Below are 27,276 nucleotides of genomic sequence, written 5' to 3'. Positions count from 1 at the left end.
TGTTTTGCTCTATTTTTGTAATTTGATATATATTCAGGCAGGAAGGAACTGAGGGTTGACACACTCTGATGTTTGAAGCTTGGCTATGGTTATTGGTTACCCCATTTCAAGATGCAACAGGCGTGTTTGCCATTTGCAGCAAGTATAATGAAATGCTTACTCTCTCATATGAAACCGTTTGAGTCATTTCCTCTTGTGTGCAACATTTTAGAAGTAAACTTTTGAGGTTTTAGTAATTTCTGATGAAAATAAACAGGAAGTTGGCATAGAGAGCCCAGGAGTCCAAAATGGTTCCATGATGAGGTTCAGATGTAAGGTATTTTTTGTGGTATTGTTGACTAGCATGGATAAAATGTTTTTTTACATGGTCCTGGGATTGATTAATTTTAGATGTGTCCTTTACTTAGACTCAGCTAAATTAAGCAAAACTGTGTAAAATTTGTACAGAGCCACATAAAAGACAACACAGGCCTTGGAAACTTTTATAGCCATTATCAATGCTTCATATAGACATGTGCTATTTGATCGTTCTCTTTTTCTGTCCTTTTCATTCTCTGCCAAATACAGTGTATTTTTCAGAGATATTGCTGTGGTTTAAAACCATTTAAATTTATATTATGATGATAATTTCCATATGGGAAGAGGTTATGAGGCAAAAATGGCATACAACATGCATTATCTTGAGCTGTAGATCAGATGTTAGCATTTAGCATTTAGCACAACCGAACTGAACATCATTAAGTGGAAAATGGATGCTCTGCATTCTTTCTTTTATGGCTCTGTGGGTCTTTGTGATGCTCAAGGGAAAACGTATGTGACACATTAGGTGTGTGTGTGTGTGTGTGTGTGTGTGTGTGTGTGTGTGTGTGTGTGTTTTCCAGTTTCCTGACATTGGTCTGTTCATGGGCTCATTGGGCATTGGTGTGTTGTAGATTATCTTGACATTTACAATTTATTTTCTTCCTTTATATATTGGCATATACACAATATTTCAAAAGCTTTGCATGCAGTTTGTAAAAGTCTGAAGTTTAGTTTGAACTATCAATATGTACTTGCCCAGGTCTCAGTCAATTAATCAAATATCACACTTTTTTATTTCAGTGATGTATGAGTTAAAATGAACAAATTTATGGTTTGGTGTCAGTGAGGGAGTACTCAAGTCTCAATGATGGGGTTTTTGGGGGATAAATACCAAAAATCCATACCATATCTGAGATGCTTTTTTTATATTAAGTAAGAATGATTTGTGTTTTCTTGCTGCATACTGCTGTGTTTCTTGGTCATGTCAAGTGAAGATGGGCCAAGTCTGTGAACAGTTTTATTAAAGAGCAAGAACAGACACTGAGCAAACCCGGGGACAGATCGGCTTTTATTTGGACACAATATGCACGGCTTTTATTAAAAAGTTCCAACTACGTTCCTACTTTCTAGCCCTTTTTCTCTCTGTTTGCTTTTCTCAAGCCTTTGGAAGACAGTGTGTCTACCCTCTCAATCTCTGGCTCTATTTGTCAGCTTCTATTAGTGTGCAGGCAGTTTTCAGACTGCATCAAATAAATAAATCTGTCAGTCCACAGTCTGGTTGTCTCTTCGCCTTGTTGCACAAGTTGTGCTTCTCACAAAAGTCTTACTTCAAACTTTATGTGTTCAATAATGACATTATATACTTTTAAAATTACGCTAAGTTCAAAACCAGTAATTCAGTTGCTTTGACTCAAGTCTTGCATAGATCCTCAGGTGCTGGATGAATCGCTTGGATGTGAAGACAGTTAGGCAATAAGAAGCCCAGGATTAGTTCCATTTTGGTGGCTGGAGGATGTACAGTATATTTATAGCCAATTAAGTCTTCTGGACCAGCAGACGGGCTCCTCAGTTCACGACTGTTCTCTGTCTCAGCTGATCAATCACAGCACGTGCTGCATGCTGATTTACTACACATAGTTCTAGACTCACTGAAATGAACATTTATCAACTGCTGCATGTGACATATGATTGTTCAGATCTTAAGCTGGTATAATTGGAAAGTGTGATTCAGCAAGACTCAGGGTTGTGACCTGGCCAAAGCCACAGCATGAGAAAGTCTTTTAAGTAGACGTGAGAAAGCCATATTGAGGCGAGCACATTTGCAGCCTCTGGCAACAACACTTTCACAATGTTCGTCTTCTAAGAGATACTGATGCCAAGAAACTCAACATAGTATGAATTTTTGCCTGAGGTGGAAAGATCATATTCATTCAGCATTGTGTTTTGATTCTCCATACAGTTAAAGTCAAAGGGCTTCGATGTGATTTATTTTTTATTTTTTTTGGACACCATGGTTTTCATTCTATGGGCAAAAACAGCTGAAACATTATGATTGAAATTATATGAAATTATCAATGTGAGACATGAGAGTGAGAAAATGTTGGGTGAACTATCCCTTTAAGATAATGCTATTGTGATAGTGTTTTGGCATACTTGTGTTAATGGCATTTTGTTGACCTGTTAATGTGACACACTCATGTATATGAAGCAATCAGAGCATCTGTGATGTCATGTTGGGTGTAGTTCACACTCTCTGCTATTAGCAATGCATAATAAAGGATAGTAGACTTGGCATTTCCTGGGGATCATTTTACATTTCCATATTTTCATACACAAATGAGCTGATTTTAAAATACACATGCACACTTTGTAAATGGGTGTGAAAGCAGCTGTGGTCTTTGCAAGGTAATACAACTCGTCTTCTCATATTTGAGATGGTCAGTTCTTATATTATTCAGCTTGTCATAAGATTACGTTTAATACTCTTCATTCCCACAAGTTTTAGCGCAACTGTAGGATATTGTTGTGCTGTTTTCCAAGTTCAAGGTGTCCAAGTTTTGTTGCCATTGCCATTTGTTCCCCAGAATTTTAATTTAAGGATGAATTAAATATTAAATTAAATCCAGATACATCAATGTATTATTTTTTCAAATCTTTTTTATTTTTAAATCAAATGTACAAATGTCACATTCAATTCTAATGAGAGCGAGCTGATTCTTAAATCCTGGATTTTGTTCAACGTTGAGCAGCTAGTGTTGTGTACTTGTGAAGGTTTTGACTTTGTTTTGAACAATTTTGTTTGTTCTCCAACAAGACAACTTCAGAGGTTATCGGGGGGGATTGTTTACAATCCTCTTATAAAGCGGTGCTGTCTCAAGATGGCAATAGTACAAATGACAGTATACAGGGATAAGACAAACATTAGTCCTGTAACACTATCCACGAGTCAGATGGAGCATCCTCCGTCCGAGCCAGCTGACAGGTGTCCGTGCCTCAGTGGTTAACTAGTGCCGTGTGAACTGCTGTCTCTGTGTTGGCCGCTCTAGCAAGTGAACTCAATTGAGCTAAACAAACTGATGCGCAGGCAGCAAAGCCATTTCTGTTCTGTTTTTTTTTTTTCGCTGCTGACACTATGCTGCATAAAGTTCAATGCACATTGAGGGTACTTTCCATACTCATTGCCATTCTGTGAATCTTGAGTAAACCTTCATTTAACAATTGAATCTAAGGCCTCATTTCAGCCCACGATGGAAGCACGATTATGGACAATTCTCAATTCTTCATCCTCATTATTTCAACGGAGTGTCTATTTACAATAAGTACAAATAGCCCTCCTTGTTGGCAAATGCTATTTACACTAACTCCGCCTACTGACGTCTGGTTAGGCCAGACAAAATTAAGGAAGACACTTGAATGTTTCCAGCAGCAATAGTGTAGGGGTAAGGCGAGTGGCAGAAAGTTCTGACGCAAATGCTGAAGGCTTCGCCTTTTGCTGAATTCGCTCTACTCCCTTTTCCCATCTCTTATTAGATTGGAAAGTCATTTATTTTCAATAAAAATGTAAAAAAATTTGAAAAATGGAAATAAAGTGTCTAACGTGTGTTTATCGGTTAGGGGTAGGTTTAGGGAGGGCTTTATTGCCCCAATAAGGCCCATCCATTTAATCATTTTAATAAATATAACCATTTACATGTGTTATTATTACATACCATTGAATGTAGGCTACAACAACACTGAGGTCCAAATAGCATCTTCCACTATTTATAATTATAAATATCCTCTAACTACTATTTACACTTATTGCAAAGAAAATAGTATTTTTACATAGTGTAAATAGCAGATTGCTAAGAAATGCTGCTACTTGCACTTAGTGTAAGTAGAATCCATTGCTATTTAAACTTACTGTAAATAGCAGCTATCGCTAAGAAATATGCTACTTTCACTTAGTGTAAAAAAATCTAGTTGCTATTTACACTTAAAAAGCATCTATTGCTATTTGCACTTAGTGTGAATAGCATCTATTGCTATTTGCACTTTGTGCAAATAGCACTAAGTGCTTAGTGCAAATAGCCGCTGCCTTATTTCAAATCCCCGTCTGAATCGACCTGTGCCTCACCTACAGTTGCCTCCTGTCAGTCATAATGTGCATTAATTTCCACCTGCATGCTCACAGCGCACAGCGCTCTGGCTCATAAACAAATCTGGCAAAAAAATTAACATATTTTCCTCAAATTAATTGCAGCGGTGAATTGTGCGTTATGCTATGCACCTTATGTCAGGAAACGTGGGCGCTGGGTAAATGTGTGCACAACAGAATCTTAATGTAAAAATACTTAAAGGAAAATAACCTAACCTGGTCCAGGGTTTTTTCTGCTTCCCAAATAGTTCAGATCTCTAATTTCCAGCCAACATTTTGGCCCCAAAAAATAAAAAAATAAATACAATTTCTATAATGTATACTGTTATCATTAACTAAAACCTAAAACTATTAAAAATAATTTCCGTTAATTGAAATAAAGCTGAAATTAAATAAAATATAAATATTACAACAACTTAAACTTAAAAAACTTAAACGAAAATTATAAATGTTATTTTGGTAACTAACTGAAGTAAGTTGAAGTACTACAATTTAAAAAAACAAAACTGAAATAAAAATAAATGTTTGGTATTTACACACAAAAAAAAATTTCTTTTTAAATTTGATTCATGATAAATGATTTCAACACATTTAAATTGGATTCATTCAATGCCTTGCACATTGCCAAAGTACTGTATAGTGTCCTATTTGTTATATTTAGGTGCCCGCAATGCACATCAGACTGATACCCGACAGTCTATGAGACATTACATCACTAAAGTGTCTCAGACGCAATCTGCAAGGACTCAATTGGGGCTGAGCTTTAATTAGACTTTTTTTAAGAAACATGTGAGGTTCCTGTATGCTTACTTGTGGGTGTCTCTCTCTCTCTCTCTTGGCAGAAACAGGACAGGAGCAGGGCCTGGACCTGGAGCCACCTGTCCGGATGGAGGAGGAGAAGGAGGTCATGGAGGAGAGGGAGATGGAGGAGAGAGTGGTAGAGATAGAACATCCTCTGCCATGCCTCACTGAATCTGACACACAAGGCATTATCAAGGGCAGAGATCTGTTCGGATATGTCGGCATTGAGGCAGTCTTGGACCAGATGAGACGCAAAACCATGAAGGCTGGCTTTGAATTTAATATCATGGTGGTTGGTAAGTGGAACATTGGTCTGATTTAGTTGAGAAAAAAAATTCAGGATATGTCCAGTTTGTATTTGACCAGAAGAATATCAGGCCCTTAAAACAATACAAACCCCATCAATTTCCAACGGCATGCATAACGGCTGGGCCTAAATAACTTCACACCTCTGTTTTTTTCTTTGCTCAAAGTGTGAACTTCAACTCGGGTAGTTTTTGCATAATGAGCTATGTTGAGATTGGGGGTGTTTTAGCCAAGACTAAGATGAAAATAGAACAGACTTGAGGCGTCAAATAAGGTAAAAAGCTTTGTATAAAATCGCAGAGTATGGTTTAGAGGGGCTGAAGGGGGCAGGAAGACCTTTCAGACTATATATAGTTCAGTCTCAGTGTCATTGGCTGTTAGGGGAAAGGTTTAAACTCAGCTCTTTTCAGAGACTATAGGTGCATCACAAACTTATGCACTATTCATTTTCACACATTTGTAGTATGAATAGTGTGAGTGATAATAATCATAATGCATTTTATTTTTTATTAAGTTTCATTAAGTATTTTTATTAAGTCAAGAGAGATATGAGGATGCAAGATTGTGCAGAGCTTTAAAAGTGAAAAGCTGAATCTTGTGCTCTACGTGATATTTAACAGGAAGCCAGTGTAATTGATAAAGAACAGGAGAGATGTGCTCTCCAGGTTTCTAGTAAGTATGGTAGGTTTCTGAAGTTTATGGAGAAGTTTGAGAGGTAGCCCAAATGAAAAGGAGAGAGTTACAGAAATCAATGTTTGAAGTAACTAGAGCATGTACAATAATGGCTGTGGTATTGTTTGTGAGGAATGGATGAAGTGGAAATATGTGGACAGAGTGACATTATTAACGTGTGTTTCAAAAGACAAGCTACTATCAAGGATGAATTAAAGTAGTGTGTTCTTCACACTGAAAATTCCAAGGAGGAAAAGTGCACTTTAAATATCTGGATATATATATATATATATTATATCAGACATTATATCATGACAAAATAACCTTTTAAACCTTACGGATGGTTGAGTACATAGAGCATAGTATAAGTGCATAGTGTAGCATATTGACATTTGGCACACAATTGCAGTTGTTAAATATGTTTATTTATTAAAGGTGGCTTATTTTATTAAAAACAAACATTATACATGTTTTAAATAGGTTGTAGGTGATATGGACAAAATTCAGCCTTTTCACAATATTCAATATACAGTTCAATATTTATGTCAAATGTCTGAGGTCAGTCTATTTATTTATTTAACTTTAATTTTGCAGTGATGCATTAAACGGATCAAAAGTGACATACATTGTACAAAGATTTCTATTACAAAAAAAAAAAGAACTTTTGAACTTCTAAATGTTTCTTGAGCAGCAATTCAGCATATTATAATGATTTCTTGAAGGATCAAGTGACACTGATGACTGGAGCAATGATGCTGGAAATTCAGCTTTGCTATCACTATACATTTTAAATATATTAAAATAGAAAATAGTTATTTTAAATTATAATAATATTTCTGATTTTACTGTATTTTGATCAAATAAATGCAGCCTTGGTGAGCATAAAGGCACTTTTTTTAACAAACCGTTGTGTATTTATTATTTAAAGGTTGTGTATTTATTTATTTTCTCAAATATAATATGAAACATTTTTCTTTTGATTTTTTTTAAAGGTGAGTCAGACAGTTCAGTTCAATTCAGAGAAATTCATCAAAATTACCATAAATTTACTACAAATCTTCAAATCAGAGAAGCTATTAAAGGGACACTTCACCCATTTGCATTAAGCTTTGTATTGTTAGAAACCCAGTCATATATTATAATAAACGTGGATTTTTCATTAATTTTTCCCTGAGATGGGAGAAATAAGGATTTAAGTGTTTTACTTCCTGCTTATTATGACGTAAAAATCATCATTTTGCGTCATAATAAGCAGGAAGTCACATTTCATTGAAAAGTGTAGAGACTACAAACACTAGCTCCTCATTATTCCAGGGGGCGGGACCCACTCACGCTACAGACCTATTACAGATCAGTGGGTGGGACTTTACTCTCTGAAACTGAAAGCAATATCCTCCATCTTGTTTGAAGCTAAGCTAACAGGCGCTGTGGAGACAGATGTAAAGTAATGACAATAGCGGAGGGTAACGTTACTCAATATGATATAGAAGAAGAGGATTTCGGAAGTCTGATGCTTGAATCAGGTGTTTGTGGCTACCTTTACAAGCCGCATTATAGCGAAGAGCAGCCGAGGCAGAAGACCTGCCTGCCGCGGACGAGGAGCCCGGACTGGCTCGAGTTAGGGCGGACTGGTGGCGCCGGTGATCTCACTATGCAACTCATAGACTGTAAGATGCAACTACGAACACAGAGATATAGTCCGTCTGCGGCAAAGAATTTCAACGATGACAATTTCTCCTGGACGAAATCTCTGAATCAGACGAGGACACGGACGTTTGTGTTGTGAACTATCCTAGTTTCGCACCGCATATGTTCTGACTGAACATCCAGGTACCATGCAATAATTCACCACTTCGAAAGAAATACAAACGAGGAGTAATGCACTAATGAGTTCGCCAACTAACTAACGTTAGACATTTTGTGTGAAATGAATTTCAAGCTCCGGTGGTAGCTAGCCTTATAGACGGAAGAGTGATTCATATGTTGTTCTGGATTAGTGGGAGTGGCTTGCGCAGCTGTGCAATGTGGTGCATTGTGGGAGTTGTTGTCTTTCATACAAATGCGTCCTGAAGTTACTTTCTTTCTTTCCTCGGTCAAGAAGGCACCAAATTCAAAATTTATTTTACATTTCGACTACATATATGACCCACTTTCAATAAAGATCAATGTTCCCATGGGTGAAATGCTCCTTTAAAACATCTATATCTTCCCTATTGTGAATATTTGATATAGTCAACCCTAATTACAAACAAAGAACCAAAATTATAAAAATCTAAAAAAAACTAAAACTCTTTGAATGAAATTCACGAGAATACACTGGTTTTGTCCAGTAAGGGCCCTCTGAACTGCTTAAGTCTTCTGAATAGTCACATATTTTATGCCAGGTTACCTACTAAGGCTGTACTCTGCCGACCCAGCAGAACCTACTGGTATTAACTGTCTCGGGCAGTTACTGGACATCTGCCTGATTCAAACTGGCCACCTTTATTCAAGCCTAACCAATCAGAGTGCTAGAGCCTCCCAAATCCCCCTGTGTTTCTAGAGAGAGTGTGGGTAAGCATGCAGGAAGGAGGAGGACCAGGAGGGGGTGTTGGCTGAGTGTGGGCCTTACCTAATTAAATGGCAAGGGCTATTGTTGTGTTGTCTGTGGGCTGGGAGGCAGGGCCAGGCTGGAACCAAATGTTGCTCAGAGTGTTCCCCAACTGGGCCAGCCAAGGGGATTTATGATGGCCCCAGTATCACAAATTCAAGGCCATCCAGCTCTCCAGTGAGAACCATTTTTCTTTTCCACTTTTTTTCTCTCCCTATTTTTTTTTTTTAACCAAGCTGCCAGGATTTCCACACTCCCTTGCTTGTGCTTTCATTCCCCTCGGTGGTTCTTCCATAGTGTTAATAGAAAGGACATTTTGCCAAATCCTTCAAAGGCTGCTAGTCTCATGGAGAAACACAGTATCAGCCGCTGTTCCACAACGGTGTCAACAAAACAAATTAAAGCTGAAATGTGTCGTTTTTGCACCACTGGAGTCGCCACTAGCGTTGCAAACTGTTTTTCCAAAACCGTCCTGCAGCCCTGTTTCCATCTGTCATTTTTCGGACACTCCGGTAGCCTCATCCCAGGAGAATTGGTCTTCTTTTTTTCTGTAAGTCTCATTTCCAGCATTTACTGATACATTTGACGTTTGACAGCTTCAAGGCTTTTGATAAAACTACAGATCGTAATTACCCAATTTTGTATCCCTGCTTACAGACAGTTGGATTGAGCCCAATGCATTATGGGTGTTGAAGTTCCACTACCTTTTTTGGCTAAAGGGAACATCACAACCCTTTTTTTAAAAATGCCTTTCTACTGCATATACAGTCAAGTTTTCTTAAAAGCACATCTTGTCAGCGTTGTACCCCTTTATATTATTTTTTGTATTTATAGCATTTGGACAAAATGACAGCAGTGGAAGTAAAAAAAATTATTTGGGGAAAAAGGGCATGTTTTTTTATTGTATCATAAATACAAAATACATACTATCAAATAATAGTTTCACACTTTTGTATAATTTTGCGAAAATTACAGCTCTATTGTAAATTATGTACAATAAGAATACATTCACACAAATTTACTTAAATTTACTCAAGTTTACTTCACATTTTCTTTAATTATCAGTTAAACGTAATAATATTTGTATGATTGGTTTTCATATTTTAAGACTGAATGTGAGTCTGGAACAAATAAAGCAATAAATCTATACAAAACATCAGTTTAATATGTTTAACAAAAAAGAAAAGGTTGAAAAAGGTTCAAATTTGAAGAAACACCCATTGAAACACTCCATGGATACATTTCAACTTTAAATATGATGCTGAATATTCTCTCAAAGTGTGTGGGAATGATATAAGGAGGAGATATGACAATAGCAGTTTTCACCTGTTCACATTTTGGCCACTTGGATGCTTTTCAGCTTGAAACCTGTTCAGTAGGGAGCAGATCAAAGGCATGTTAAAGCATATCATTATTGCGATGAATTCTACAGAGCAAAAACAGCTCTGGTTCAGTGCTCACTTCCCCAAATGCTGGCTTGTGGCCTGCGTGAGTTTCCTCCTTGCCTTAGTGAACTGTGGTAGTTATAGCATTGGTACTGTAGTAAGTATGGTGGTGCTCTCCATGCCTGCTACAGCTACTCTTGACATACATCAAAGGTGAAACTCTCCCTCCCTTTCCTGGTAGAGACAGGTGTGGAAACAGTGGCAGTAAAAGAGGAAAGAAGAAAGAGCTGTTTGACTCACTCTCGACACAACACACAACTATTGACAAATCATTGACCTTTTATTTAGTGCAAAAGACTCTTATTTTGAACAGGGATTGTTTGTATTTGAATCAGTTTTATGGTTCGTGTAGTTTTCGGTTTGTGTATTTTGCTATTGCCTTGGCAATACATTGTAAATTACAAGGGCAGGGGTTCTGACAAGGGTGTGTTTGGGAACACTAGTATGTATTAGCAAACATGACATGACAGCAAATGCAAACTTGACAAAATACAGGAAGAGAAGGAATTGTGCGAAAGCAAGATATACACAACAGGATGAAATTGCAGGGACGGAGGAAACTCTACAGGATGAGTTTGGTCCGCTACGCTCATCTGTCCACATTTTCCTGCCCTGGGGTGCTCTTATCCGAGAGTCGCACACACATATGGTAGCACTTGGAGTCGGTTGGTCTGTGTAGTTTGTCCTCGGATGTATAGGTCAGGACCTTTTTGTAGCCTCTGGGCTTAAACTACTGCGAGTCTCCCAGTTTTCCAAAAGTCAAGTAGCAGTCTGCTCCCAAATACGAGTTTAGCATATTCTGACATTTTCAATGCAGTCAATACATTCAGCTTTGTTGTCGCCCTCAAGTCAATGGGGGCTTTGTAGATATTGTGTTCAAAGGAAAAGCTTTGTAAAGTGCTTATCAAAGTGTCTCAGGGGAGATGTGTTTTTCACCATTTGAAATGCTTTTGAGAAATCAATCGGAGTTAAACACATATGACACTGGTAAAATTACTACTTGCATCTTGTGGTTGTGGTAAATGACAAGTTCTTACAACTCACCATTTCTGGGTGAATATGTCAATGCATGACTCAGACAAGCACCTGACTGGGTCTAGCCTTTATTCTTTTCACATTATCTCGGCACAGGGTCCTTTATAAGATCATCAGTACTTGTACCGATTCCATTTTTTGCAAATACCTGAACCAAATGATGTTTGGTTTGGTTAACGGTTACAGTCCTTGCTTGTGCATTAATTCGCAGATGCGGATGTACCAGCATACACTCTAAAGGTACATTTACATTTACTATTGCTTGGCAAAATTTCCAGTCATATTCGGTCATTTCAATTAGAATCCGCAAGTACAGGAATTTCGTGTGTGGGGGAAAAATTACCAATGCAGATTTAACTCATGTTCAAGTTAGTCATACAAATTTGCCAAGCTGACCAACAGAAAGCCGCTTGGTTTAAAAGTGACTTCTATGTGAGCAGTGCTTCATACATCACTACACTATTGACAATGGACCTTTTTACCTGTGAAATTTTGCTGAAATATCGCTAATGTCACCGCACCTTAAGGAGTGTTGTTTTGTGTACTGCTATTCACCATAACACCACTTCTTGATATACAATACAAAACATAAAGCATGACCAGTGCAGTTTGATTTGCCGAATGAACACGTTTTATGAGGTGGTTCTTTTTTCTGAATAAAAATGTATAGCACCACAGTTGTAGTCTGAGTCATGAATGAATGATTCATATGACTCATATGAATTGGTTCTGTCTGGTATCAATCAGCGTAGTTTTTTACTGGTTGTTCATATGACAATGTATACACAGAAAAGTCTGTAAAAATATGGTGCAATGTATCATGTTAATATGAAGAAATTTTCCGTATTTATTTTTCACATGTGTTGTGTTTGTGGGTTGAAGGAAATATCCGTAAATTTAAAATCTCCCCATCTAGCAATGGAATTGCATTTCTTTTTTACAAATATTTTGTAATATTTCATCCAAAATACAAAAAGAATTGTTAATGCTATCGTTAAAGAACCAAATTTAAGGTAATTAAAACTTCTGATTCCCATCCCTATTGAGATACAGTATGTGTGACTACACTGAAAGCTTCAGGAAGCCCTTCTTTGCTCAGCCACTGTCTGAACTGTTAAATCAAAGAGGCTCAGGAGGACACACAACGTGGGTTGTCAGTTCCTCATAAATTTGATGTCAACTGCCTCCCATGGTAAGAGGCCATGGCATAAATCCATCAAAGCCTCTGTTGAGGTGGGCAATGATGGAGGGGCCAGATCTTCCCGGCTCTGTCGTCTATCTCTGTCAAATCTTTTCATCCATTGACAGCTTCCCGAGGCGGCCAGGCCTCTCAACAGGTGCAAACGGAGCGGCGAGAGCGTTTAGCACATTCTCCACCCCTGCCCTGCGAAAGGGAAGCTGACTGGTGGGCCTGAGGGGCCCTCTGAGCGAGACAGAACACACACACACTGCTCATCATCAGCACTCAATACAAAGCAGCTCACATTAACACAGCACATGTCCTTTGAGGCAATGAAGGTGGCCCCATAGATTTACCCTTATTTGAGTGAATTGAGATGGCCTTGATAAGGCTCACTCTCTGGTAATAGCTTCCTCCCTCTGATCTGATCTCCGTGAGGACTAGTGTGAAAGAGTCATTAAGTGGAAAAGCTTCCCAAAGCTCCCAACGGCGTGGTGTTGTCAGTGTGTTTGGACACCCACCAGATAAGACACTAAAGCACTTTGCCGTGGCTTGACCTGGTCTTATTACATCACTGATGATTTGCAGTATCAAGGGCTTATGTAAACCCTGGAGGCCTGTGCTGCCTGGTCATGTGATATTTTATGACCTCAATTTTATGTGTGCCATCTTATCTGTGTGCAGTAATAAAGTTTTATCCCCCCTGCTAATGCTAAGCAAAGGTCGTCCTGCAAATAAACGTGCTCAGGGTCTGCTACATATGCAGTTAATTGTGCTTTACTGCAGTTTGCAAACAAAAGTCATTAAATCTATTCTTTTTCTCATTGACAGGTCAGAGCGGTCTGGGGAAGTCGACGCTCGTAAACACACTCTTCAAGTCCAAGGTCAGCAGGAAGTCCTGCACTCCTAATTATGAGGAGAAGATCTCGAAAACTGTCCAACTGCAAACAGTCAGCCACAGTGAGTATTGAAAACTCACAACACACTTCTTTCTTTACAGATACCCCGTCACACACCTGTCTCACCCACGGGGTCAAGGATTAGCTGGTTCACATAGCCCTGTCAGCCCCTCCTGCCACCATTTGGACCCAATAAATATCTTTGAACATTGATGGTCTTTCAAAATTGTGCTTTTGTCCTCAACAGCCGCAACAGGACATTTTGTCAATATGTGTTTTTATTTTATGGTGCATTCAAGTCCTCCTAGGAAGTTTTGGGAGTTGGCAAGTCATAACTACATCAGTTGCATTCAAATAACATAGACCCTCCCATCTGTGAAGCTGACCAATAGGAGCACAGAAGCTCTTCCATACACAGCTTTCAAATTGGGCAAAACGAGAGATAGACGATGGTATTGATGCTGTTTTTGGAATTATGCAATGGAGGAAAGGTTCGTGGAGCTATGGCAACAATACTTCTGCCTTTATGATGTTCCCTCGAGTGACTAGCATGACAGAGTGAGAAATGCTGACAAATGATAGTAGGCTTACGGAGTACTGGAATTAGCATTAAGCTAAATAACGTTCCGCTTCGATAGTTTGCTTACGCTCTTATTTCCAGAAGTCAGTCCCTAGTTCCACCATCTTGATGACGTCACACTCGTTGTTAAAGACAGCATGCGATGATTGGTCGGCAAGTGGTTTCTTTGCCACTACACAACAAGAATTTAGGAGTCAAAATCTGACACAGTGACTATCGTAACAGACAACAATATTGAGTAGTCTGAACCCGGCATGACAGAGTGTGTTGGCTGGAGTGATTTCGGAAAGGATGGAAGACGAGTGACATTTAGACAGGATGAGCTGGAGGCAGAGCTCAGTGTTTTGTAGGGTTTGACTTGGAGAAGAGCCAGAGTGATCGGAGCATGTGCTCTGAAAGGAAAGAGAAATTAAAAAGCCTGCAAGGGGGACGGATTAGGAGAGATCAATCACACTTCAACTGTTGAGATCGGGCCACAGTGGTCGTCATGAGCTCTCTTTCACAGAGAATGATAGAGGAAGAGCACACACAGGGCCATATTTTATTGCATGGGTCAGGAAATGACTGCTCTAATGGAAGCCACCACTTATACACGGCATCTGACTTCAGTGAAGCAAGCTCAGCTGAGTTAATGAATTGGTTGATTGAGCAATGTACCATCTCTGTCTCGCATACTACCTCCAGAGTAACAATCAATAGAGGCTTGGGTTCTTGTCTCCAAACAGGCAGGTGTGTTTTTGTGTAGATGTGTAGAGTTAAGTTTCATTTAGGCTTGTTTTGGCAATGAAGCAAAGCTTATTTGGATTTTTCCTGAGGGATTTTTCCTTCGCTTTTGAGGTCAACTATGGTTGATTTCTTCCTGAAAACAAAACGTCTCAAATATATCAATACATTGTCAATAAACAATGCATTTTGGCACTATCTGGTATCAATAAGCAGATAAATGTTACCACATGGCCAATAACCGATAAATGTTAAAATTCAATACTTTTTGATCAACATAAAAAAAAAAAAACGCTCTACATTTTAAATTCAAATAGTGATTTTAGGCATCACAAAATTAGAAAGTACAGTATGAAAATGGATTTTTTTTATTTTTTATCTAAAGATTACATTTAACACTGTTAAGTCGGCATGAAATGGAAATTCACCCAAACTATTTTCTAAAATATGTCATCTTATTGTGAATGATTCATTTAGTATATTTCATTTTTAAACATTTTATTGTACTTGTTTTTATCAAAATGTCATAATTAGATGCCATTTAGCTCCAGCATACTTTGCTGATGTCTAAATTTATGTCACGTGCACAGTACGCATAAAAAACTAAGTATAACTAACTAAAAATTTGAATACTGTGCAAAAGTTCATTTATTTCATTAATTCAACTTAAAGGAGAACTCCGGTCAATTTTAACATTGAGCTCATTTTTTTGTACATTTGGAGTGCTGTCAATACAGAGAACAACGACAAAAATCGGTGTTGCCTACACCGAGTTATTCCATTTTTAAAATTTGCACCCTGTTGACTTCAATAGGGCAAGTAGTAAGCCTGCTTTTTAGCCTCTTAACATCCTTTAAGTGTCATTACAAGTGCACAGAAAATGTGAGTGATTCCTTCCGAGTGAACACGGGTGGATCTGACTGCAGTAGATGTTAGAGATATTAATAAAAACGAAGTTAATTCAGCCAGCGCTCATACCTTTGTTTACATCCTGTTTCGGTGGAACGCCATAGTAATCGGTTGTCGAGTTCACGCGCATAGGTTTAGTTACCAATTATCACGCGCGTGAACTCGACAACCGATTACTATGGCGTTCCACCGAAAACAGGATGTAAACAAAGGTATGAGCGCTGGCTGAATTAACTTCGTTTTTATTAATATCTCTAACATCTACGGCAGTCAGATCCACCCGTGTTCACTCGGAAGGAATCACTCACATTTTCTGTGCACTTGTAATGACACTTAAAGGATGTTAAGAGGCTAAAAAGCAGGCTTACTACTTGCCCTATTGAAGTCAACAGGGTGCAAATTTTAAAAATAGAATAACTCGGTGTAGGCAACACCGTTTTTTGTCGTTGTTCTCTGTATTGACAGCACTCCAAATGTACAAAAAAATGAGCTCAATGTTAAAATTGACCGGAGTTCTCCTTTAAAAGGTGAAACTAATACATTATATAGACTCATTACATGCAAAGTGAGATATTTCAAGCCTTTATTTGTTTTAATTTTGATGATTATGGCTTACAGCTTATGAAAACCCCAAATTCAAAATCTCTGAAATTTTGAAAATGTTCATAAGCTGTAAGCCATAATCATCAAAATTATAACAAATAAAGGCTTGAAATATCTCCCTTTGCATGTAATTTTCTATGTAATATATACTGTAAGTTTCACCTTTTAAGTTGAATTACTGAAATAAATTAACTTTTGCACGATATTAAAATTTTTCAAGTTTCACCTGTACTTTGGGCTTTAGATGGAGCCAGAATTAATCTAAATGTTAAATTAGGGAAATTAACATGCACAATCAAATATACAAAATTAGTGATAAGATAAATAAAAAAACTCATGTTAGTAGCTATACAAAGGCCCTGCTACTCCTTTTTGTGCTGAGCAGAGGGAGCTGAGCTGTAGATCACGTAGAAATGCACATACCTTCAAACATCCCGCATATGCAATGAGAAAGCAATGAATCTCCATTTTTCTTCTGGCGGCGCCACCATGCATCATTGGAAAGAGGTGTGAAAGGCAGATGGCGTAGCCAACTTCACTAGTCCTTTAAATGAAAGTATTGTTTGAGTGTTTGAGTGTGAGTGAGTGTGTGTGTGTGGGGGGGGATGTTTGCCCTCAGTAGTTAGTGTATTCGCACCCAGCTATCCATCTTCATTTCTCACCGTAGACCGGCTGACAGGGGTCTAACAAACACAAAATTTGATAGTGGTCCTCTGTGTCTTGTATTCAGAAACATCCCGGTAGGACAAGAAAAGTAAATGTACTCTCTTTGGATGGATTGCAAAGGCCTGTGTTAAACTGCAAGAATGAGACTAACTAATAAAATGTATATGCTATTGCCCAATCTAATTACCCTTGCCATTTTCATCTGGGTCAAAAGTTTGTGGAGTTACCCAGGTTATCTAGTTTAACTGCAAATCTGCCCTCTAATTGAATGACCCGCAATTTAGCATATCAAATATAGAGAGAACATAATCTAATGATTCTGTCACAGGATGTTGCGAGACGCCAGAGAAGCATGCCTCCTCTTGTAGTTTTAAGTGTCAGTCAATTGCTGTGTAAAGGCCTTTGCTGGGCTGGGTCATTAGTGTAGCCTGCTATGTTAATTGCCATGGTTCCTATGTGACAGCAGAAATGTATGAAGACCGCTGAACTTTACCCCCAGTCTGGATATGTGCACAGACAAATCCAATTACAAAACCCTAAAGAGAGTTAGTGCCATGCCAGGGCGTAGCAATGGAGTTAATTGTTGCTATACAGCCATGTGCAGGTTTCGTAACAGCTACGCTAAACCTCTATCCTTCTTCCTTTAGTTTCCTGCCTACTGGTTTTGAAATTAGTCATCTGATTTTGTTTTCAGGTAAAGCTTTAGACCTAGATCTGCTTGTTGATCTCTCTTCCGTTTCTGACTTCCCCTTGACAGGTTTTAGATATGTAAATGTTATTCAGTATCGTAATCTTGCAGTAGCTTAGCTTCTTCACAGCTTTCACTTCAGTTAGCCAAAGGTCAAAATGTTGAAATCTGTTTTTAGATCTGAAACTGTAATTTCCTGTAATGATGTGCATCAACATCTTCGCAGTTGCTGTCTCAGCCTGTTATATTTCTTTGTGGAAAGTCTTAGGAGCTTTTGGAAGTATTCTGTGTAAGATCAAGAACAAGTGTTTTTTTAGCGTAGCAGTGTCATTGCAAGTGGAAGGAGGTTTCTATCCAGTATGCAGTAGCAGCATCTGTTGTATCTCTGTCCTACCATAGCCAAACCTCATTTCTCACAGACCTCTCAAAACTTATGGCCCAATAGTTTATAAATGTTTGACTTGTAGAATGAGAGAGTGGGTGGATGAGAATAAAAGAATGGGAGACGCTGGGTGTGCTGTTTCTTAACAAAAGAAGATTGACGATAAGTTGGTTCAGCTTGTGACTTCCTGAGATATCCCCATGGTTCAGGAGACACCCCTCACTGACTTCTCACCGTAGCACAACGTAAACATTACAGTGAATGAGAGTGTCCTGTTCCTCTTTGGGTATTTTTTATGTTAGCCTTCAGAAAGGCGAGGCTGCAGCGCTTGACACATGATGTAAATATTTACTGTATTTTACTATTTCGATTGCATTAGCCCTCATGCGAGAATTTATTATGATCTAATATCTATACAGTTGGGGAACATTCTTAACATTAAACTCTTTCACATTAAACTATCTAAATATGTATTCATTACTTTAATGAGCTCATTGTTTCTGCCTTGAATGAATACATTGTTTAAACTAATACATTGTTATCTTAATGCATGATTTGTATTTCTGAAATACATAACTTGACACAGTCACCTCTGATAACAGATCACTCTAAACTGTAATGTAGACACAGTTTTTTCTGTTAAGCTGCTTTGAAATGATATGTATTGTGAAAGGCACTGTACAAATAAATGTGAATTGAATTGAATTTTAAATTTAGATTTAGATTTTTAAATATTTTTGAAAAAAGTCTCTTTATGCTCACCGAGGCTGCATATTTGATTTTTATAAATGCAATAAAAACAGTAATATTGTGGTATATTTTAAATGATAGGCCTAATTTATTCCTGTGATGGTAAAGCTGAATTTTTAGCATCATTACTCCAGTCTTCAGTGTCACATGATCCTCCAGAAATCATTCTAATATCCTAATTTGCTGCTCAAGAAATATGTATTATTATTATCATTATTATTATTTTCTTCTTATCAAAACATTGAGTTGAAACATAATTGATAACTACATTAAGTCTTCTGAGCTGTGAAAGAGCAAATTCAGAGCAATATTTCTTTAGACAAGAACAAAGTGTAGAACCTTCTGTCTAGATTCTGATTAATGGTGTTTTGTTTTTTTTGTCTCCAAGCAACATTTTTCTTCTTCATTACAGATCATTCCAGTATTTATCAGTGTAAATATGACCTTATAACTTCTGCAAATACTTTAAAAAGGCTGAAACGATAGACCTACTCTGGTATTCTCTATCAGAATGACAAAACTACTGCCTGTGTTACTGCTAAACTAATAAATTGCCTTTGCAGTTTCCGATTTGAGACATTTCGTCTAGCAGATGTCTTGCTGTCCCTTGCTTCCCCAGCAGTTTTGTCTTTCCAAAGAGCAGGCCTGTGGAAAACAAAGAGTACCAAAGTCTCAGGGTGCCTGACACCTCCACACACTACAAAGCGGCCCAGTGGCCCTCACAGCCTGTGAAAAAAAGCTGGCCTGCAGACTGACCGCCAGGGGAGATGAGTGTTACACAATCCCCCCTTTTCTCAAAGACTACACAGTGCAGAAAATGAAGTGGCGGGCCGCTCAATGCCACCATTCAGCTCTGCTCCCTCCATGTGTGTGAATATGGGAGGAAATAAGCCCTGCTTTGTTGCTGAGTCACGCCAAGATGAGCATATGTGTTTCCATTAGCTGATCATGAGGGGTTTTCAATCATTGGCCCACCAATCCAAAAACTGGCACTCTCTTTTGCTAATGCCCCACTGCGTACGAAAAATTGATCATCATCAGATAGAGTTATAGCACTTTGAATCTGGAGTGTTGACTGACAGTTTAATTTTTCCTCGTTACAATCTCGTCATATTTTCCTTGATTGCCTCATCCAGAAAGATTAACATGATGAGTTAACAACAAATGCCAATCAACCAATGCCAGGGATACAGTAGGGGTCCCTGCTTGCACAGACAGCATATTAGACACTTTTTGCAGGCTGACTTCCTGTTGTAAACATTCCTGCAGTATTGTATCAGAGATGGAGATTAAATGAAAAGCCCAGGGTCTTCAGTATGCGATTTTAGCCGATTAGTCCCTAAGAAATTTATGTTGCTGGAAAAAAGACTTTCATTCTTTTCTTCTCTAACTCTTTTGTCTTGTTATTTTCTAGTCATCGAGGAGAAAGGGGTGAAGATGAAGCTTACGGTAGTTGACACTCCTGGATTTGGAGACCAAATCAACAATGAGAACTGGTGAGAGCAACATTTAAACCTTACCATATACAATTCATACTATATACAAATACAGGAGAGTCCAAAAGTCTGAGGCCACAATTTAAAATATGGGATTCAAAATCCAATTTAAACTTGGAAATAAGCAGAAAGTTTTAGAATTGTAAATCATTTTAAAAATTAAAATGTTAAAATACTAAACCAACCATTCCCGATTCTGTACTATTTCTAGGTCACTAATAAAAAGACATTTTAAAAGTATATTTGTGGCTGACATTTGTGACCTTTTTACAGAAGGTCAGATGCTCTTGTTTTCATGAAAGCACAAGGTGTTCTTTGGATTATTATGAAATCATGTCGGAGAACATGATCATCAGGTTTTACACAAACCAAATACAAAGACATCCTGAAATTCATGTTAATTCAACTTTTCATTGAAATTGTTATGCTAATAATATAATTTTCAATGAAAATGCCAAATAGAAGCTTTTTCACTAGATGTCTCAGGCTTTTGAACCTCACAATATCAAAGAGAGCTCTAAAGCAGTGTGAGATCAAATATGTGAGATATATTCTCTTAGTTATTAAAGAGCATTTGGGGTTTTACTGTTAAAAGTTTATTTGACACTAAAATCATGCCTTAGTGTTTTTCAGAATATTTATTTTAAGAGTCATTTTAAGTATAAGCATGTGTTGTTAATTGTAATGTTAACCCTTCCCTGTGTCTTTTTTCTCAGCTGGGAGCCCATTGTAAAGTACGTCAATGAACAGTATGAAAAATACCTGAAGGAGGAGCTGAATGTCAACAGGAAGAGAAGAATCCCTGACACCCGCGTTCACTGCTGCGTGTACTTCCTGCCAGCCACTGGACACTGGTGCGTGTCGACTTCTAGCACGTATGATGTGGTTCAAACCTAGCCAGACATGTTAAAACGCTGTTGTGCGTCTGTCACATTAATATGACAAGGCTTCATTTAAGAATCTTTTAAGAAAGTCTTAGATTTGAACCCACTAATCCAGTGAGATTTCATGAAAAATCCTTCTTTTAGCTGCAAAACACAAAGGTTCTATACATCTTCTCACGTCTCTGCTCACCAAGGCTGCATTCAGTTGATTTGATTCCTGTGATGACAAAGCTGTATATTCATCAATCCAGTGTTCAGTGTCACATGATCCTTCAGAAATCATTTCTTCATTGTTATCAACATTGAAAATAGTTGTGCTGCTTAATATCTTTTTGTGGAAACCGTGATACATTTTTCTCAGGATTCTTTGATGAATAGAGTGTTCAAAAGAACAGCCATTTTTAGTAATATTACAAATGAATGAAAGTTTTCTTTTCTTTTATAAAAATGTACAGTAATATTATTTTATGTTACTTCATGTAATGATATTTTAGCATCAAATGATCTAGATGGATTAATTTCCATTTAATTTTGCAGATGCTTTTATCAAAAGTATGGTGTGTACCCTATTTTCACCTGTATTTAAAGGATGAGTCAAAATCAATGGTAATACTGGGTGTTAATGAGGTCAAATGTGTCAGCAGTGAAACATGGGCTTTATTAATGATCTATCCTGCCCTTCTATAGGTTACGCCCCATAGATGTGGAGTTTATGAGGAGACTGGGGAAGATAGTGAGCATCGTTCCTGTGATCGCCAAAGCAGACACTCTTACTCTGGAGGAGAGGCTAGAGTTCAAACAGAGGGTGAGCTGTCCGTCATCTGCACCTGTGCACGCACATTTTATCATATGCAGGCAAAATCGGATCATCCTCTATATTTCCCGCCAACACGTAAATATTCAGTTCTTCGCATAATTGAGGTCATGAATATGGATGACCTGCTGCTGTAAATGCTGGAATTGTTAGAATTCACAGTTCAGCTGTGTGGATAAAAAGTGAGATGGATTGAAAAACCTGGGCAGAATGGATTGAGAGAGAACCGTACGTTGCATTCGAATCTCCAAAGGTCCCTTGGCTCTGGCTTGGAAAAATGAATAGGCCAAGCTAAGGTTACGAGCGGTGTCTGCGACGTCTCCGTCGGGAGACGGTCTCTTCTCTGACTGATGTATAGCAGCTACTTCAGCCCAGGCCACTTGCCATCAGTTCTCCCCACGGAACGCTTTTGGACAGCTCCGACGGCACGGACCGCAGGGCCAGAACGGCCCCCGCACGCAGTGTGTCTCCTATCAATATACACCAAACAACACTCCTAATGATGTACTCTGTCATTTCAGCCCATTATCCAGAGCTGTCTCTCACTGCTCAATAGCCTGAGCAGAGCGCCATGCGGGGGCGGACGTCACACTGTGCTCAAGATATCAATCGCAGATATCATATCCATGTTCAACAGCCGCACTCCAAAATCCTCCCCCACACGAACACATGGCAGCAAAGGCATTAAACTCTAATGCTTTGCACCTCGGGCCCGAAATTCTGTCTGTGAGGGGAAAAAAAGAATTTCCAAGTGAACTTTACTGTGGCCTCCGAGTGCAAGAATGCATGAGGATCGAGATTGAGACTAGTAAAATACAGCGGGAGGAGGACCTGCTGTCATATTTCACCCCCAGGGCGATTGTGCGGTTTTTATGTATGTGTTTGTGTGGTAGGTGGTAAAAATCAGTGTAATCCATCTAACTGGAAGCCTCTCTCTGCAGATAAGACAGGACCTCCAGGCCAATGGGATCAGAGTGTATCCACAAAACGAGTATGATGAGGACACTGAAGACCGGATACTCAACGATAAGATTAGGGTATGATGACGCTACTCTTGAGACTTCATTGCAACCAATTAATATAACTTGATTTAAATTGTTTTTGGGTAAACTATCCCTTTAATTGCTTTAAGTGATTTATACTTTGTGCTTGATGAAATTGCGAATGTTTCTTTCAGGAAAACATCCCTTTTGCTGTGGTGGGAACAGATAAGGAACACCAGGTGAACGGGAACAAAGTTTTGGGAAGAAAAACAAAGTGGGGGATCATTGAAGGTGAGAGTCTCACAAATAATCACGTCTTCCGTGAACTGCTGGTCACCAGTAATATGTTGTGTTTTGGATGCTGGTGCCAGGCTTCTTAACTAGCTTTTCCAGAAAGATTGTTGGTTGACCTACTTGGTCTTTTCAGCAGGGTAACTGTAACAATTGTCAAATCTAATTGTACAATGAAGGCTGACAGGCTTTGCAAGGCAAGATTGTCTGTGATTTAGGTTATTCAACACTGCCATCAAGTGGTATGTATAGAAAGTACAGTGATGCAAAATGCCTGGATGAATTCATGAATATGCCTTTGTATTTTATTTATTTCAGTTGAAAATGTTGCGCATTGTGAGTTTGCACACTTGAGAGATCTTCTTATTAGGTAAGTCAATTTTTTAATTGCATGTATTGAAATATCGTAATAGAATGATATTAGCATATGATAGACAGACTTGCTTTTTAGGTAAAATGGGAGTAGCCATTTATACCCTTGCATTCTGGTTGATGGGATTAGATTATGTAGAACATGCTCTTCCTAAACTTTAATTTAGAATTTAGTTTTTAAAATATGATCCAAACGGCTACATCAATGACATCCCATACTAGTTTAGGATACATTTTTTTATTTAATGGTCAACTATAGGTGAACAACTGTAGGTATTCATAGGCTAACTTCCTGAAGAGTGTAAACACTGGTGCTATGGTCCAACATGTACATTTCTGGCTCAAGTAATGTTGTTTTGTATTTATTTATTTTTATTTTTTTTCTCATTATCTCATCTATAACTCATCTAGCCTATCTAGTAAAAAATATATATATAATCATATAATGATATTATATCATAATTTGGAACCAATCGTACATGGGATCATACAAAAATCCATCCTTTATTAAACAAGACTATATTCTTTTCTGTCTTTGTTGTTTTGTCTGTTTTTTTTTTTTGTTTGTTTTGTCTTTATTTTCATTGCACTCTAGAAACGTGTGTGTTGTGTGTGTGGCTATGGTTCTGGTATAGCTTACATTATGGGGACAAAATGTCCCCATAAAGATGGTAATATCCGAAATCCCTGTATTTTTTGGGACATTTTTTGGTCCCTGTGAGGAAAACAGCTTAGAAATTATACTAAGTGATGTTTTTTGAAAATGTAAAAATGCTGAACGTTTTCTGTGATGGGTTGGTTGAGTTTTAGGGTTAGTGTAAGGGGATAGAAAATGCAGTGTGTACAGTATAAAAATCCTTCATGTATATGAAAAGTCCCCATAAAACATAAAAAACTGTGTGTGTGTGTGTGTGTGTGTGTGTGTGTGTGTGTGTGTGTGTGTGTGTGTGTGTGTGTGTGTGTGTGTGTGTGTGTGTGTGTGTGTGTGTGTGTGTGTGTGTGTGTCCAGTATAATCTTACTTGATTCTTGAGGATTTTTATTTGATCCCTTATATGGTTGGTTGCAAGTTATGACAGAAATTCCATTAGCATTTCAACAACAGATTGGTCAACAGATGTCAGAGTTTCATGCAGCAGCAGTTCAAATTAACTTCTGGTCAAATTACATCACTTTTATAAAGGTGTTTTTTTTTTTTTTTTGCTCTTCATCCTTGCAACTCAGCACTGAAAACACAACATCTTCATATAACTAACAACTTGGAGGTGTACTAACTTGTAACTTAAGAAAGCATACAACCATTTCAGTTGGTTGTGTTGGTTAAGTTAATATATGAGTAGTAGCTAAGAAGGTCATGAGTACATCCCTCTCCTGTGAGCTCAGTAAAGGATAGGTTAATTACAGAGTCCAATCAGGTGAGGCCAGGTCACAAAGCCCTCTCACCATAACTCTTGGATGGCGGCCCATTGACAGATGGTGTGAGAGTGATTCCCTGCTGAAACAGGATACAAAGGATGTCCGTTATAACGCTCCACATTTTTGAATTGCCTTTCACACTTTTTGATCGGCCTCCCGCTGAAGCGGAGATCAAATTAGAGCAGGAAACACCAACTGAATCACACAAAGGGATCATAAAAAGCTAATGTAGTCAGTAAACAATTCAATTCCAACATAGGAGAATGACTTTTATTTTACATTGTGCATATTTCCCTCAGGGTATGTTATTGTGGGATCAAAATTAATATTATGCTCTATTGCGCTCTACTTTCAAGGTCCCACTTGCAAGATTTGAAGGACGTCACTCACAACATCCACTATGAGACGTACAGAGTGAAAAGACTTAACGAGAGTAATGCCAATGGACAGGCACTTTCACCTTTGATCTGGGAGAATGGTACCCTAGAGAAGAGTGATGCAGAGAGTCACCTTTGAAAGAGATGAAGTGTGCACCCGCCTTCACCCCTCGTCAGAATGGGAGAGATGAACATTTCACTTCTAGATTGCCACTGTTGGAAAATCGACACGTTTGATTAAAGACATTTCCGCTTAGGCATGTAAACTTCATATGAGTCTATTTTTTGAAATTAATCTATATTATGGGTAGAATTGAACCAGGTTTTGGCTAAGAGAACGTTTCCCTCTATGTAATTTTTCTCTTTTGATATCTTTCAAACTCTTTTTGCCGAATGAATGGAACAGAGGCATGTTGGAAAACGTGTGTGTGTGTGTGTGTGTGTGTGTCTGCACGCCTGACATCACTAGATGAGAAAATCCCATAATCCCTATCTGTTACTGCACCTATACATTAACACTGAACCAGCAATGTGACATGCTCCTTTTGCTCTTTTATTTTCATAAGTAATTATTTTAGATTTTTTTTACCGCAAAAATATGATCTTTACCTGTACTTTTGTAAAAGAAGAGATTAAAAACTTTAGACAAATATTTTTTTTACCATAGCTGCTTCGAAGCTGAAGGTATTTTCTTAACCGATACTTAAAGAGTCTCTTACTGCTATCCATACATGACTGCTGTGATGATAGCCGATGTGTTGATATAATGGGAAATATTTCAAATATAACCTTTGACCTCAAAGGTCTGGTATGAAATTTAATACTATTGATCATTTATAATGCAGAGATGGGTAGAGAAACAAGAGAAAGTCGATTCATACTGATGTTTGTCGTACAGTAACAGGTCAAGGTTACGGTTATATGTTTTTCTTTCTCTAACCAGTTAACTTGCTGTTTAAAGGTACACATTGTGCTGTTTACTTCCCTCCACTGGACACCAGGAGTCCGTCTTGCCCTTTTGCTTATCAAAGCTACTGTACATAACTATAATGTGTTCTTATTTTCTGTCGCAGCAACACGTTTTTTTTATGCAACATGTATTAGCGGCATCATGATTTCCTAGTTACTAATATTACTATTCATGTAAACACCATTGTTTTATGATTAAAAAACTGTCACCAGCGTTCAATATTTATTTGGAGCCACTGGACAATGCTATTGGTTTCACTGGTGTTTGCCATAATATTATATACTACGGTTATAAATTCAGGGGTCAGTATGATTTTTTTTTTTATGTTTTTGAAAGACGTTATGCTCAGCAAGGCAAAATACTGTCAAAAACTGTAATATGGTGAAATATTATTAAAACTTAAAATTACTTTTTTAATATACTTTATTCTGTAATGTAAAAGCTGAATATTCTGCATCATTTCTCATTACACTAGTTTTTAGTGTCACACGATATTTTAGAAATCTTTCTAATATGATGATTTAGTACTTAAGAAACATTTATTTGTTTCCTTATCAGTTGAAAATGGTTGTGCTGCTTAATGAAGTTAAAAAAGAAAGTTAAAGTCCCCCTGTAGTCAATCATTTTATAACTTAAAACTCGTCTTTGATCACCAAAATGACATACTGTAATGAATGTAACTCTAAACCCTTGCTTCATTTAGTATATGCAGTTCTATGAAAATGCAAATTAACCCCGCCTCCACTCACTCGCACCAGCTCAGAGACTCACTCGTCGATGATCACACGTTGACCCGATTGGTTACAGATTAGTTAGTGACGTCAGAAACACCAGCGTTTTTGAGATTGTATTTGGTTCACTGCAGTTTTTAGGAGAATATCCTCAGCAATGGTGTTGACTTATGACTTTGCACATGGTTAGTCTTAAAGCATATTAAAAACACCACATAGACATATAAACAACGTTAAAAACTTGATTTTCACCACGGGAGGTCTTTAAAATAGTTCA

General features: G+C 38.0%; 1 protein-coding gene across 1 annotated transcript in view; it reads left to right on the top strand.

Moving 5' to 3' along the window:
- septin12 (septin 12) overlaps positions 1-26,328 on the top strand; it is a 64,056-nt gene extending 37,728 nt beyond the window's left edge. The window contains exons 3-11 of the mRNA XM_079847298.1: positions 5,281-5,535; positions 13,299-13,427; positions 20,082-20,163; positions 20,880-21,017; positions 21,735-21,852; positions 22,803-22,898; positions 23,039-23,135; positions 23,454-23,505; positions 25,278-26,328. Of these exons, the coding sequence (XP_079703424.1) occupies positions 5,281-5,535; positions 13,299-13,427; positions 20,082-20,163; positions 20,880-21,017; positions 21,735-21,852; positions 22,803-22,898; positions 23,039-23,135; positions 23,454-23,505; positions 25,278-25,437 (1,127 nt within the window). The 3' untranslated portion in view covers positions 25,438-26,328. The remainder of the gene's footprint in view (positions 1-5,280; positions 5,536-13,298; positions 13,428-20,081; positions 20,164-20,879; positions 21,018-21,734; positions 21,853-22,802; positions 22,899-23,038; positions 23,136-23,453; positions 23,506-25,277) is intronic.
- The last annotated feature ends 948 nt before the right edge of the window (positions 26,329-27,276 follow it).

This window comes from Squalius cephalus, assembly GCF_949319135.1.
Source record: "Squalius cephalus genome assembly, chromosome: 1".
NCBI lineage: Eukaryota > Metazoa > Chordata > Actinopteri > Cypriniformes > Leuciscidae > Squalius > Squalius cephalus.
Note: the sequence above shows the minus strand (reverse complement) of the source record. Positions and strands in the feature narration are given on the sequence as shown.